Here is a 14,049-nt window from a genome sequence, read left to right as displayed (position 1 = left end):
TAAATGAATGGGACGTAATTAAATTAAAAACCTTCTTCACAGCCAAAGAAACAGTCATGAAAATAAACAGACAGCCTACAGAATGGGAAAACATTTTTGCATACTACACATCAGATAAAGGACTGATAACAAGAATCTATCTAGAACTCAGGAAAAACAGCAAGAAAAAATCAAACAATCCTATCAAAAAGTGGGCAAAGGACAGGAATAGAAATTTTTCAAAAGAGGATATAAGAATGGCTAACAAACATATGAAAAAATGCTCAACATCCCTAATCATCAGGGAAATGCAAATCAAAACCACAATGAGATACCACTTAACTCCGGTGAGAATGGCCTTTACCAGAAAATCCCAAAACAACACATGTTGGCGTGGATGCGGAGAGACAGGAACACTCATACACTGCTGGTGGGACTGCAAAATAGTGCAACGCCTGTAGAAAGCTTTATGGAGATACCTTAAACAGATTAAAGTAGACCTACCCTTCGCTCCAGCAATCCCATTATTGGTCATCTACCCAGAAGAACAAAAGTCATTCTATAACAAAGACACCTGTACCCGAATTTTTATAGCAGTACAATTCACAATTGCAAAGAGTGGAAACAACCCAAGTGCCCATCCATTCACGAATGGATTAGTAACCTGTGGTATATGTATACCATGCAGTATTACTCAGCTATAAGAAATAACGGTGATACAACATTTCTTTGGTTCTCCTGGAGAGAGTTGGAATCCATTATATTAAGTGAAGTATCTAAAGAATGGAAAAACAAGCATCATATATACTCACCAGAAAATTGGTTTCCCTGATCATCACCTAAATGCACATCAGGGAAAGATATCAATTGGATATCAGACTGAGACGGGGGGTGGGGGGAGAGGATGTGTGTATGCCTACATGATGAGTGCGTTGGGCACCGTCTGGGGAATGGTCATGCTTGAAGGTGCTGAGTCGGGATGGGGGCGGAGGCATGGAGGTATGACTACATGGTAAGTTTCAGGAGCACTGTCTGGAGAATGGACACGTTTGAAGCTCTGACTCAGGGGGATGGGCGGGACATGGACAATGTATATAACCTGACTTTTTGTACCCCCATGAAGAGCTGAAATAAAAAATTAAAAAAATAAAAACACATTCCATATCAAAAGTTATTTAATCTCCCTTATGGTTTTTTTGTTGTCCTTTTCATTCAGTTCTGATTTGATCTTAATTATTTCTCTCCTTCTGCTTCATTTGGGGTTGGTCTTTCTTCCTTTTCCAGCTCTTTGAGTCTATTCATTAGATTGTCTATTTGTAAGTTTTCTCTCTTTTTGATACAGGCATTCCTCGAAATAAATTTTCCTCTCAGGACTGCTTTAGCTGTGTCTCACAGATTTTGATAAGTTGTGACTCCTTTGTCATATAATTCAAAGAATCTTTTGATTTCAATCTTGATTTCTTCATTTATAAAAGAATCGTTCAGGAGAAGGTTGCTTAGCTTCCATGACTTTGAGTAGGAATGAGAATTTCTGTTAGGGTTAATTATTACTTTTATTCCGCTGTGATCTGAGAAGATGCATGGTATAATTATTTTTTTAAATTTTTTAAGACATGCTTTATGTCCTAGGATATGGTGAATCTTGGAGAATGTCCCATGAGCTGATGAGAAGAAAGTATATTCTGTAGATTTTGGGTAGAATGTGCTGTAGATGTCAGCCAGTTCCATTTGTGCTAGCATTCTATTTAAGTCCATTATTTCTTTGTTTATTTTTTGTTTGGAGGATCTGTCCTGTACTGTCAGTGGCGTGTTAAAGTCTCTGACTATTAAAGTGCTGTTATCTATCATTTTGTTCAAATCAAGTAGGGTTTTCTTTATGAATCTGGGTGCATCTAAGTTGAGGGCATATATATTAAGTATAGTTATGTCTTCTTGTTGAATTGTACCCTTCACCAGTATATAGTAACCATCTTTGTCTTTCATTACTTTTATTGATTTAAAAACTAAGTTTTTGGAGATTAAAACCACCATGCCAGCTTTCTTTTGGCTTCCATTTGCTTGAAATATCGATTTTCACCCTTTATTTTCAGTCTAAATGCATCCTTGCAGGTTAGATGAGTTTCCTGAAGACAGCAGATACTTGGCTGGTATTTTTTTAACCATTGGTCCAGTCTATGTCTCTTGAGTGGGGAATTCAATCCATTCACATTTAATGAGAGAATTGATAAATGAGACTGATTTCTGTTCCTCGTGTTGGGTTGAATTTCATTATTCTGTTTTCTCACTTGAGGCATTGTTATAATTGGGGTTTTATCTTCTCTTGAGTAGTTTTATATTCGTGGGTCTTTATTGTGCTGGTCCATGTGTAGCTCTGTTTTGAGTACTTCTTGGATAGCTGGTCTTGTCTTGGTGAATTCTCTGAGTTTTTGTTTATCTGACAATGTCTTAATTTCACCTTCATATATAAAGCTGAGCTTAGCTGGGTATAAGATTCTAGACTGGGCATTATTTTGTTTCAGAAGAGTGAGAATGGGGCCCCAGCCTCTTCTTGCTTGTAAAATTTCAGTTGTAAATAGGCGGAAAACCATACCATGCTCATGGATCGGAAGAATCAACATTGTTAAAAGGTCTATACTGCCCAACGTTATCTACAGATTCAATGCAATCCCTATTAAATTACCAACGTCATTTTTCACAGATATAGAAAGAATAATTTTACACTTTGTATGGAACCAGAAAAGACCCTGTTTAGCAAAAGCAATTTTCAGCAACAAAAACAAAATGGGAGGTATTTATTTGCAAGACTTCAAACTATACTACAAAGCTGTGATTATTAAAACTGCTTGGTATTGGCACAAGTGCAGGGACACAGACCAGTGGAAAAGAACAGAAAATCCAAATATAAAACCATCCTCATATAGCCATCTAATCTTTGACAAAGCAGACAAAAACATACTCTGGGGAAAAGATTCCTTATTTAATAAATGGTGCTGGTAAAACTGGACAGCCACATGTAGAAGAGTAAAACAGGACCCACAGCTTTCACCTCTCACAAAAATCAAATCACGGTGGATAACAGACTTAAACTTTAGGTGGGAAACTATTAGAATCCTAGAAGAAAATGTAGGAAAGACTCTTACAGACATTGGCCTAGGCAAAGAATTTATGAAGAAGACCCCTAAGGCAATCACAGAAACAACAAAAATAAATAAATGGGACATGATTAAACTAAATAGCTTCTGCACAGCCAAAGAAACAGTCATGAGAGTAAACAGACAACCTACAGAATGGGAAAAAAATTTTTCATACTACACATTAGATAAAGGACTGATAACAAGAATATATTTGGAACTCAGGAAAATCAGGAAGAAAAAATCGAACAACCCTATCAAAAAGTGGGCAAACGACATGAATAGAAATTTTTCAAAAGAAGATAAGAAAATGGCTAACAAACATATGAAAAAATGTTCAACATCTCTAATAATCAGGGAAATGCAAATCAAAACCACAATGTGATACCACTTAACACCAGTGAGAATGGCTTTTATCAAAAAGTCCCAAAACAATACATGTTGGCATGGATGCGGAGAGACAGGAACACTCATACATTGCTGCTGGGATTGCAAACTAGTGCAACCCCTATGGAAAACAATATGGAGATATCTTAAACAGATTCAAGCAGACCTACCATTCGATCCAGCAATCCTATTATTGGGCATATACCCAGAAGAACAAAAGTCATTCTATAGCAAAGACCCCTGCACCCGAATGTTTATAGCAGCACAATTCACAATTGCAAAGATGTGGAAACAACCCAAGTGCCCATCAATTCACAAATGGATTAGTAAACTGTGGTATATGTATACCATGGAGTATTACTCAGCTATAAGAAATAACGGTGATACAACATCTCTTTGGTTCTCCTGGAGAGAGTTGGAACCCATTATATTAAGTGAAGTATCCCAAGAATGGAATAGCAAGCATCACATGTACTCACCAGAAAATTTGTTTCCCTGATCATCACCTTAATGCACATTGGGGAATGATACCAACAGGATATCAGACTGAGGCTGGGGGTGCGGGGAGGCGATGGATGTGTGCCTACATGATGAGTGCTTTGCGCACCCTTTGGGGAACGGCCATGTTTGAAGGTGATGACTCGGGGAGGTGGGTGGTGGGGAGAGGGGATGGAGGTATGACTACATGGTAAGTGCCAGGCGCACTGTCTGGGGAAAGGGCAGGCTTGAGGCTCTGACTCATGGAGATGGGCGGGACATGGGCAATATATATAACCTGAGCTTTTGTACCCCTATAATAAGCTGAAATAAAAAGAAAAAGTTATTTAAAAGTGATTAATAGTTTTACTTGCTTCTTGCTCAACATATTTTCTTATGAACCAAATTATCCTCATCAACCAATATGTCATCTCTTTACTGTAGTGTATTCTCCAGTAAGCATTTTAGATAAATTAAGTTTGTGGATATCTTTCTAAAGCTTTTTATGCCCCCAAATTAACTTACTTTACTTGCTCATTTAATCTCACATTATATGTGTATAGAATCTACTCAAGTACCTTCTGGAATCTAGTGTGGCTGATAAAATGTGAATTTAGTTCATTAAAGTACATGTTTCTCCTTCTCCTCTGAGAGCATAGTTTTTGTGTCCCTTTGTGTTCTGTGATGTGCATTGCTCGGAATTTGAATTGTATTTACCCAGCCTTGTTATCCCAGGTATAAAAACAAGCATCTTTCCTCATCTCAGGAAGATGTTTTCTAGCATTTTGTCCTGTTATCCCCCTTACTTTCTGTCCGGGAAACATCAACTAGGAGATCCTCTATGCACTGCTATTCTGGTGCAGACTGGCACTGACTCCTGAGGGATAATTGTGCACATCCTTTCCACAGCCATGGTCAGTGGCCTCACCTTGACAACTTGAATTAGCCACCTGGGGGATATGTATAGCATGAAAACTGGCAAGCACTACAAATAATACAAATTAGTGGGTGGTTTTATTTTGATTCTTATTGTTATTTTCAGAGAGAGATGGGATACCAGCCCACAGCTTCCTCTCCATCAATGACCCTACATATTTCTTTTTCATCTTAGACAGGGTGTGTACCTTGGCTTTATCTTCCACTTGCTCAACTATTTTTCAGCTGTGTCCCACTATACTATTCAGCCCTATTACTATTTTTTCCTTTTAAGTTAAACTCTTTAAAAATCACATGTTCCCAGTTGTTTTTATCTTTCTTCTACTTCTGAAACCATTTAAAACTTCCTTTTACTTTGTACAGAATTATTCTTCAATGTTTATTAATTCTTTTTTTTCCTCCTTTCTTGTCTTTCTCATTTCTTGGTTTTCTCCCCATTATTGACGAGTTTGGTTTCACTGAAATGTGTGGAAATTCTTTATTGTTTTCTCTTTCTTATATGTCATAACCTACTTGCCTTAGCCTCTTGCTTTCTGAGACTCCCTGCAACACATGAGGCTTGGTGATAGTTCATCTGCTGAGCATTATGGTGATTCCTTTTTTTTAATGTCAAAAATATTAAGAGTACAAGTATTTCAGTTACATTGCCAGCTTTTATAATGCTAAAGTCAGGGCTATCAGTGTGCGCATAACCCAAATAGTGTTCACTGTATCTATCAGGTAGGTTTTTACGCGTCCTCCTCCTCCTTGATTTCCAATGACTTTTACTTCCCTCTGTGTCCATGAGTGCCAGCCTATTCATTCCGAATTACTAGAGAGTATGTGTGGTATCTGTTCTTATGTTCTTGAGATACTTCACTTAGGAGAATGGTCTCCAGCTCCACCCACATTGCTGCAAAAGACATTAATTCGTTTCTTTTATGGCTGAGTAGTACTCCGTGATGTGTGTGTGTGTGTGTGTGTGTGTGTGTGTGTATCACATTTTATAAATCTACTCACGAATTGATGGGCATGTAGATTGATTTCACATCATTGCAACTGTGAATTGTGCTGCCATAAACATTTGAGTACACATGTCTTTTTGAAAAATGATTTCTTTTCCTTTGAGTAGATACCCAGTAGTGGGATTACTGGATCAAATGGTAGGTCTACTTTTAGTTCTTTGAGAAGTCTCCATACTATTTTCCATAGAGGTTGTACTAATTTTCAGTCCCCCAAGGAGTGTACAATGTTCCTTTTTTCTCTGTATCCACACCAGCATCTATTCTTTTTGGACTTTTTAGTAAAAGCCATTCTAACAGGTTTAAGGTGATATCTCACTGTGGTTTTGATTTGCATTCCCCTGATGATTCCCCTGATGATTAGATTTCATCATATGCCTGCTGGCTGTTTGTAAGACTTCAAGTACTATGTGGAATAGAAGTTACAGGAATGACCATTCTTTTTTTGTTTCAGGATATTATGGGGGTACAAACATTTTGGTTACATGACATGATTTTGCCTCACCCAAGCCAGGATTGGTGGTGTGCCCTTCCCCAATACAATGCTCACTACATCCATTAGTTGTGAGTTTACCCACCCCCATCCCCCAGCCCCCAAAGAATATTACTACCGTGTGAGCATCTTAGTGTTGATCAGTCAGTGCCAATTTGATGGCAAGTACTTGTGGTGCCTATTCGTCCATTCTTGTGATACCTCACTTCGGAGGATAGGCTCAAGCTCTATCCAGGAAAATATAGGAGGTGGTAGATCACTATTGTTTTTTATAATTCAGTAGTATTCCATTGTATATGTATACCATATTTTATTAATCTACTCATGGATTGACATGCACTTGGGTTGTTTCCACATCCTTGCAATAGTGAATTATGCTGCCATAAACATTCGAGTGTAGATGTCTTTATTATAGAATGTCTTTTGTTCCTTTGGGTAGATGCCTATTAGTGGGATTGCTGGATCAAATGGTAATTCTGTTTTTAGCTCTTTAGGCATCTCCAATATATTTTCAACAGATGTTGTACTAATTTGCAGTCCAACCAGCAGTGTAAGAGTGTTCCTATCTCTTCACATCATCACCAGCATTTGTTGTTTTGAGACTTTTTGATAAAGACCATTTTCACTGGAGTTAGGTGATATCTCACTGTGGTTTTGATTTGCATTTTGCTAATGATTAGAGATGTTGAGCACTTTTTTATATGATTGCTGGTCATTATTCTGACGAATGACCTTTCTTGTATTGTTCTGAATCTTATAGGAAAAGCTCTTAACATTTGTCTCGTTAAGTATTATGTTATCTGTGGATTTGTCATGTCAAAGAAAAAAAAAACCAAACTCTGTAAAATAATTTTGGACAGATTTACTCTGAGCCAAATTTGAGGACCATGATCCAGAGGCATGGCCAAGAAGCCTTGAGCAAGTGGACTCGCTGTGGCTGGGTTACAGTTTGGTGTGATACATTTCAGGGAGACAGGGGTTACAGGTAAAGTCATAAGTCAATACGTGGGAGGCATACATTGGTTTGGACCAAAAAGGTGGGCCATCTTGAAGTGGGGGGCTTACAGGTTATAAGTGGGTTTAAAGATTCTTTGGCTTGTAATTGGTTAAAGACATGAAGTTTTGTCTAAAGGCTTGGAATGTTTTAAGAGAAGGAGCTGTTAATCAGAGACAAGCCACTGGACATATATCTGTTGTGTAAATTGAGGACCTGCAGGTGTGTCTTGCATACCCTTAGGCCTGTTAATGGTTACAGAGGATGTCCCCAAGAAGGAGGGGGGCATGATGAGGCATGTCTGACCTCCCTCCTCCTGCCAGGCAATTTAGTTTTAGGATAATCCCTTGGCCAAAAGGGGGTCCATTCAGTCAGCCAGTGGGGGGAGCATTCAGATTTTATTTTAGTTCACACTTCCAAGAATATAAAATAAACTTTTTCCTTTCATATATCCTGATCTCTGCATAAGAAATCTTTGTCCACCCATGCTGTGAGCACTTACTAGGCTTTCCACCCTAATGGGAGACTTCTTATTACTGCTTCAATTGTGTTACTCATTATTAGTCTGTTCAGATTTTCTATTTCTTCACAATTCAATCGTGGTAGGTTGCATGTATCAGGGAATTTATCCATTTCTTTTAGGTGATCCACTTTGTTGGCATATAATTAATTATTCATTATGGTCTCATAATCTTTGTATTTCTGTGGCAGCAGTTATAATTTTCCTTATTCATCTCTGATTTTATTTGTTGTACCTTCTCTCTTAGTCTAATGAAAGATTTATCAATTTTGTTTATCTTTGCACAAAACAACTCTTAGTTTAGTTGATCTTTTGTATTGTATTTTATTCTCTATTTTATTTATTTCTGCTCTAATCATTGTTAATTTTTTCTACTAATTTTGGGTTTAGTTTATTCTTGTTTTTTTAGTGACTTCCAGTGCAATTTTAGCTTTTTATTTGAGGTCTTTCTTTTTTTAATGATGTAAGCATTCTCTGCTATAAACTTCCATCTTTGAACTGATTTTACTGTGCCTATAGATTTTGATATGTTGAGCCTTCATTTTCATTTGTCTGCATACATTTTTTAATATCCCTTTTAATTTCTTTGCTGACCTGTCTGTTGTTCCAGAACATGTTCTTTAATTTCCATGTATTTGTAAAGTTTCTGAGGTTTCTTCTCTCATTAATTTCTAGTTTTACACTACTGTGTTCAGGACACATGCTTGATATTATTTTGATATTAACTTTTTAAGACTTGTTTTTTGGTTGAATATATGGTCTATCCTAGAGAGTGTTGCACATGCAGTTAAGTAGGATGTGTATTCTGCAGCTGTTGATGGAATATTCTGCATGTGTCTGTTAAGTCCATTGGTCTAGAGTACAGTTGGAATCTGACGTTTCATGTTTGATTTTGTGCCACGTCCATTGCCAAACGTGGAATGTAAATTTTTCTGCTATTACTGTGTTGCTATCTATCTCTACCTTTAGATCTATTAAAATTTGCTTTATTTTTATATACTTAAATGATCTGCTGTTTGATGCATATGTATTTGTAATTATTATATCCTCTTGCTGAATTGACCTCCATATAATTATAAAGTAATAATTATATAAATTAATAATTATATAATGATTTTCTTTATCTCTCTCTATAGTCTTTTACTTAAAGTCTATTTTACCCGATATACATAGCTACTCCTGCTCTTTTCTGGATTCCGTTACATGGAATCCAGCTTTTTCCACCCCTTCACTTTCAGTCTCTGTGTGCCTGTGCATGTGTGCAGATAGAGTGTCTCTCGTAGGCAGTTTACAGTTGTTTCTTGCTTTTTTTTTTTTTCATCCATTCAGCTGCTCTATGTCTTTCTATTAGACAATTGAATTCATTTATGTTCAAGGTAGCTCCTATGTTCCTTCTTTCTTCTCTTGGTGTCTGCCTTTATGGTTAAGTGATTTTCTGTAGTGGAATGTACCTATCCTTTGGATTTTTTTTTAATTTTTTGTTTACTACAGGTTTTTGTTCAGTGATTACCATGAGGTTTTTAAAAAACATTTTATATTTATAATAGAACATTTTAAGCTGATAACAACAACTTTGATCACAAAAAATTATCTTGGAAAGAATTTTATTTTGTTCCCCCATTTCTAGGGTGTTTTCTGTGGGACTCTGGTGCATACATATATATTTTTTAATTTCTCAATATTAAAGAGGTACAAAGGTTTTTGTTACATGGGTACCTTATATAAGGCTTAGGTCAGGGCTGTTAGGGCTCATAACCAGAATAGTGTTCATTGTACCCAATAGGTACGTCTTTACGCCCCTGCACCCAGCCTGCCCCCTTCTTGGAGTCGAATGTCCTTTATAGCTCTTTGTTCCCATGTGCGCCCATTGTTTAGCTCCCAATTATTACAGAGTACATGTGGCATTTGTTTTTCCATTCCTGAGATACTTCACTCTGGATAATGGTCTCCAGTTCCATCCAAGTTGCTGCAAAAGATATTATTTCATTCCTTTTCATAGCTGAGTAGTACTTCATGGTATATATACACACCACATTGTCTTTACTCATGAATGGATAGGCACTTAGGTTGATGTCACATATTTGCAGTTGTGAATGGTGTTGTGATAAACATGCAAGTGCAGGTGTCTTTTTGATAAAATGACTTCTTCCCTTTGGGTAGATACCCAGTAGTGGGATTGCTGGATTGAACAGTAAGTATATGTTTATTTCTTTAAGGAATCTCCATACTGTTTTCCATAGAGGTTGTACTAATTTGCAGTCCCACCAGCATATAAGCATTCCTATCTCTCTGCATCCATGCCACTATCTATTGTTTTTTGAATTTTTGATAATGGTCATTCTAATAGAGTAAGGTGGTATCTCATTGTGGTTTTAATTTGCATTTCCCTGACGATTAGTGATGTTGAGCATTTTTTCATATATTTGTTCATCATTTGTCTGGCTTCTTTTGAAAACTTCTGTTCATGTGTTTTCCCCACTTTTTAGTGAGGTTGTTTATTTGTTTTCCTTGATAATTTGAGTGTTTTAAGTAGAATCATCAAATATGTTTATCATTATGGCCAGCAAGTTAGAGTTGACAATATGCTCTTTAATTCTTCCAAAGTAAGAGTAAGCATTTTATGTCCAATCTGTTTGACTTCAGAAAAAATATAGGAAACTGGTTTTCTCATACCTTTTTCCAAAACACTGCAAGATCATAAAATAATTGAGCATGTCAAGATGAAAAAAGAATCAGTACTTTTCATTATTCACAAGCTGGACATAGCCATTAGAAAATTATAGGCATACATATAACATATTTGTGGTTTTATGTAACACATTAAACAGGACCCTACTTTTGCCAAATATCCTCCCTGGTCTGTCCTGGTGTTAAGGAATGGGCTGTTCCACTTAGATTAGCATCATTTAGTTCATCATCCTCATTCACCTGGTAATTTGGTCTTCAGTCTTGCACATCTTTGATTGATTAGCACAGAAGTCACATTTCTCAAATGCAAATCTGATCATTTCATTACTGTTTGTAAAACCCTAGGTCACAGAAGGTTAAGAAATGAGGCTAAAAATTTAGTGGGAAAGGAGGACCCCTGGGACATTTATCTCTTCTAATTGATCACCCCTTTGATCTGTGCTCACGTTGTGCCTTTTCTCTGCATCACGGTCCTGAGCATGTTCCCCTTGCTCCAGCATCCCACACTCCTCTGAGGTGATTTCTAGTCACCATGCAACATGGGGCTCCAGCATCTCCTTTCAGCTCCTTTGAACTCAGATATCACAGGTAGAACTGATGTGTTTTTATGAGCCATACTCTGCACATGAGTATCAAAACAAATTATATATTTTACTACATCTGCACACAGAACCACACCTACAGTTCAAAATACTTGTGGACAGTAGTCATGCGTTATTCAGAATTTAATCTTATTTAGTTTTTTTTTAATTTTAATATGGTATAACATGTTTGTTGAATAAATGAAGAAATGAATGTTGATACCCTTCTCTGTTTGTATACTTCAATATCAGCTCAGATGCCACCTTGAGCAGGAAACCTTCCCTAAATCTTCCCTCTACTTAGGGTTAATATTTTAACCCCAAGTTAAACCCCCCACAGTCCCTTACGTGGTCCTAGAGCTTCAATATACACATGGTACTAATTATTTCAAAGAGATACCACCACCAGATGCCTTCAAACTTGGACCATGCAGAAAATGGTACTGCTCAATGAAGTGGGCAGATAACTGGATTTTCTCAGTACTTACTGGGAACATTGAAATGAGCATGATTTCTAAGATCTTGCGTCACACTGACACCACACAGAAAGGAAAAAAATGTTTAAAGGGGCATAGAGAAAAGTCTGCTATTTAACTCTTCATTCGTAGGTGATTCCATATTTACAGAAAAGTAATATTAAGAAAGAATAGTACAATGAACACCTACACAGCTTATACCTAGCCTCACCCACCATTAACATTGGACTCCTTTGTCTCACTGCTCCTCTCTCTCGCTCGCTCTCGCTCTCTCATCAGTTGAACACCTTATGACATTTTTTCTCTACACATTTTATTATGCACACTCTTATACAGAATAGAGAGAACTTATCAACTTCCAAAAATGTAACATCAATAAAATGCAATCATATGAAAATTTTAAGTGGACAGGAGTATAAAAATGAAAGGCTTTTCCAGTATAATGAATCAATTTCTCAAAAAGGGATGAATATGAAATGAGACATCATGATGAAAGAGTCTGAGAAATAACATTGGCATAAAATCCTAAACATCTGACATACAGAGAGAAGGAAACAAAATTGTTAGTACCATGTTTCCTACTTTATAGTTTCTTGAAAGATAGGTCCCACATTCAACATTTTCTTCAGAGCCCCCATGACATCCTTATTCCTAAAGCTATAGATGAAAGGGTTTAGCACAGGAGTTAGGATGGTATAAAAGACAGACACCATCATGTCCTTCTCAGGAGTGTGGTAGGAGCTGGGGAGCATGTAGGTGTAGATGGCGGCCCCATAGAAGAGGATAACCACAGTCATGTGGGAGGAACAGGTGGCAAAGGCCTTCTTCCGGCCCTCTGCTGAGCGCATCCTGTGGATGGTGAGGAGAATGAATGAATAGGAGCTTGAAATGACTGTCACAGGAATGAGGAGCATGAGGACACAGCACAGGTACATGAGCGTTTCATAGAGTGAGGTGTCTGAGCAGGAAAGCATCGTTACAGCAGGGACTTCGCAGAAGAAATGGTGAATCTCCCGGGACCTGCAGTAGGGGAAGGTCATGGTGATTGGAGTGAGCATGAAGCCATCTACTGATCCCAGGAACCAGCAGCCAGATGCCAGGAAGAGACACACCCTGTGGTTCATGAGGACAGGGTAATGAAGCGGATGGCAGATGGCCATGTAGCGGTCATACGCCATGGCAGCTAGAAGAAAAAATTCTGAACCTACTAGTGTCAAATAAAGGAACATCTGCATCCCACATTCAGGGGCTGAGATCTCATTCACACCCGTGACCTGGTCCATGAGCATCTTGGGCACAGTGGTAGAAATGTACACCATATCCATGAGAGACAGCTGACTAATGAAAAAGTACATGGGGGTACAGAGCTGGGGGTCAGAGTGTATTAGAAGGATCAGGACAGCATTTCCAGACAAGGCCATCAGGAAAACTATGAAAATGACCACACAAAGTAGAGCTGGATGTTTGGATTGACTAAAGAGTCCCAGCAGGACAAAATATGGTCCTCCAGTGTGGTTGGCTATCCAGGTGATATTGTCCATGATGTTTCACCTAGGGCACCAAGAAGAGATTTAGAGTTAATGTCATGCAACTCTCTGGAATGAACATTTAGTGAGTCTTCACGTGTGTGTATGCACCAGCCTGACTGTGCTGACTGGAAGAAGTCCCGTGGGCCTGGAGACTTGAGGATTATAAATGACCTATAATTTAACACATTTACAAAACAGACTAAGAATTCACAACTGTGGCTCAAAAGAATTGGTAACTTATAACCAGGTTGCCACAGTTCTAGGTCATAAACTTTCCTGAATATAGATAGTGTCATTTGTCAACAAGTACTGGAAATTTGCAGAACTGCTGTCCTATGCTAACACAAAAAGTGAATCATTGAAAAAAAGAGAAATGAAATTCCTTACTTCTAGAGTTTTTGTTATAGAAGCCTGAATTGAATTAACTCCTCTGGTTTAAGGATAAAACTGGGATCTTAAAGACATTCAGAGGTATATCCCATATAAGAAAGATTTAGAAAGTAACTAAAGCATAATTTGGAAAAAAAATCTATACCAAACACTTGAACCCCATCTGCCCATAAAATCGTGCCCTGCCATGAGGCTCTGTGGTCATGCAGAGCAGGGTACATTCTCAGGAGCAGGGCAGGGTCTTCACGCAAGACTGACCCCTTAGAGATCTGAGGGGCACAAGGCAGGGGGCCAGTGCCACTGCCAGACTGCAGCTGTGGCTCCAGATTCCCTCTATCCACTGTTTCTCTGTCTACTCTACATAAAAAGAGGATAAGAATAATGTCTGACCGCAGGCGTGGTGAGGATCAGGTGACATAATGTAATGAAAGCGCTTAGAACACTACCAGTTATGGAGGAATAAACAC

The 14,049-nt window shown here is 37.9% G+C and overlaps 1 protein-coding gene across 1 annotated transcript; it reads right to left on the bottom strand.

Moving 5' to 3' along the window:
• Positions 1–12,211: 12,211 nt before the first annotated feature.
• On the bottom strand, positions 12,212–13,221 carry LOC123648953 (olfactory receptor 2T29). The gene has a single exon (XM_045566891.1). The coding sequence runs from the start codon at positions 13,202–13,204 to the stop codon at positions 12,242–12,244; it is 963 nt and encodes a 320-aa protein (XP_045422847.1). The 5' UTR covers positions 13,205–13,221; the 3' UTR covers positions 12,212–12,241.
• Between the last annotated feature and the right edge of the window lie 828 nt (positions 13,222–14,049).

Source organism: Lemur catta, chromosome 13 (genome assembly GCF_020740605.2).
Source record: "Lemur catta isolate mLemCat1 chromosome 13, mLemCat1.pri, whole genome shotgun sequence".
In the NCBI taxonomy this organism is placed as follows: Eukaryota; Metazoa; Chordata; class Mammalia; order Primates; family Lemuridae; genus Lemur; species Lemur catta.
Note: the sequence above shows the minus strand (reverse complement) of the source record. Positions and strands in the feature narration are given on the sequence as shown.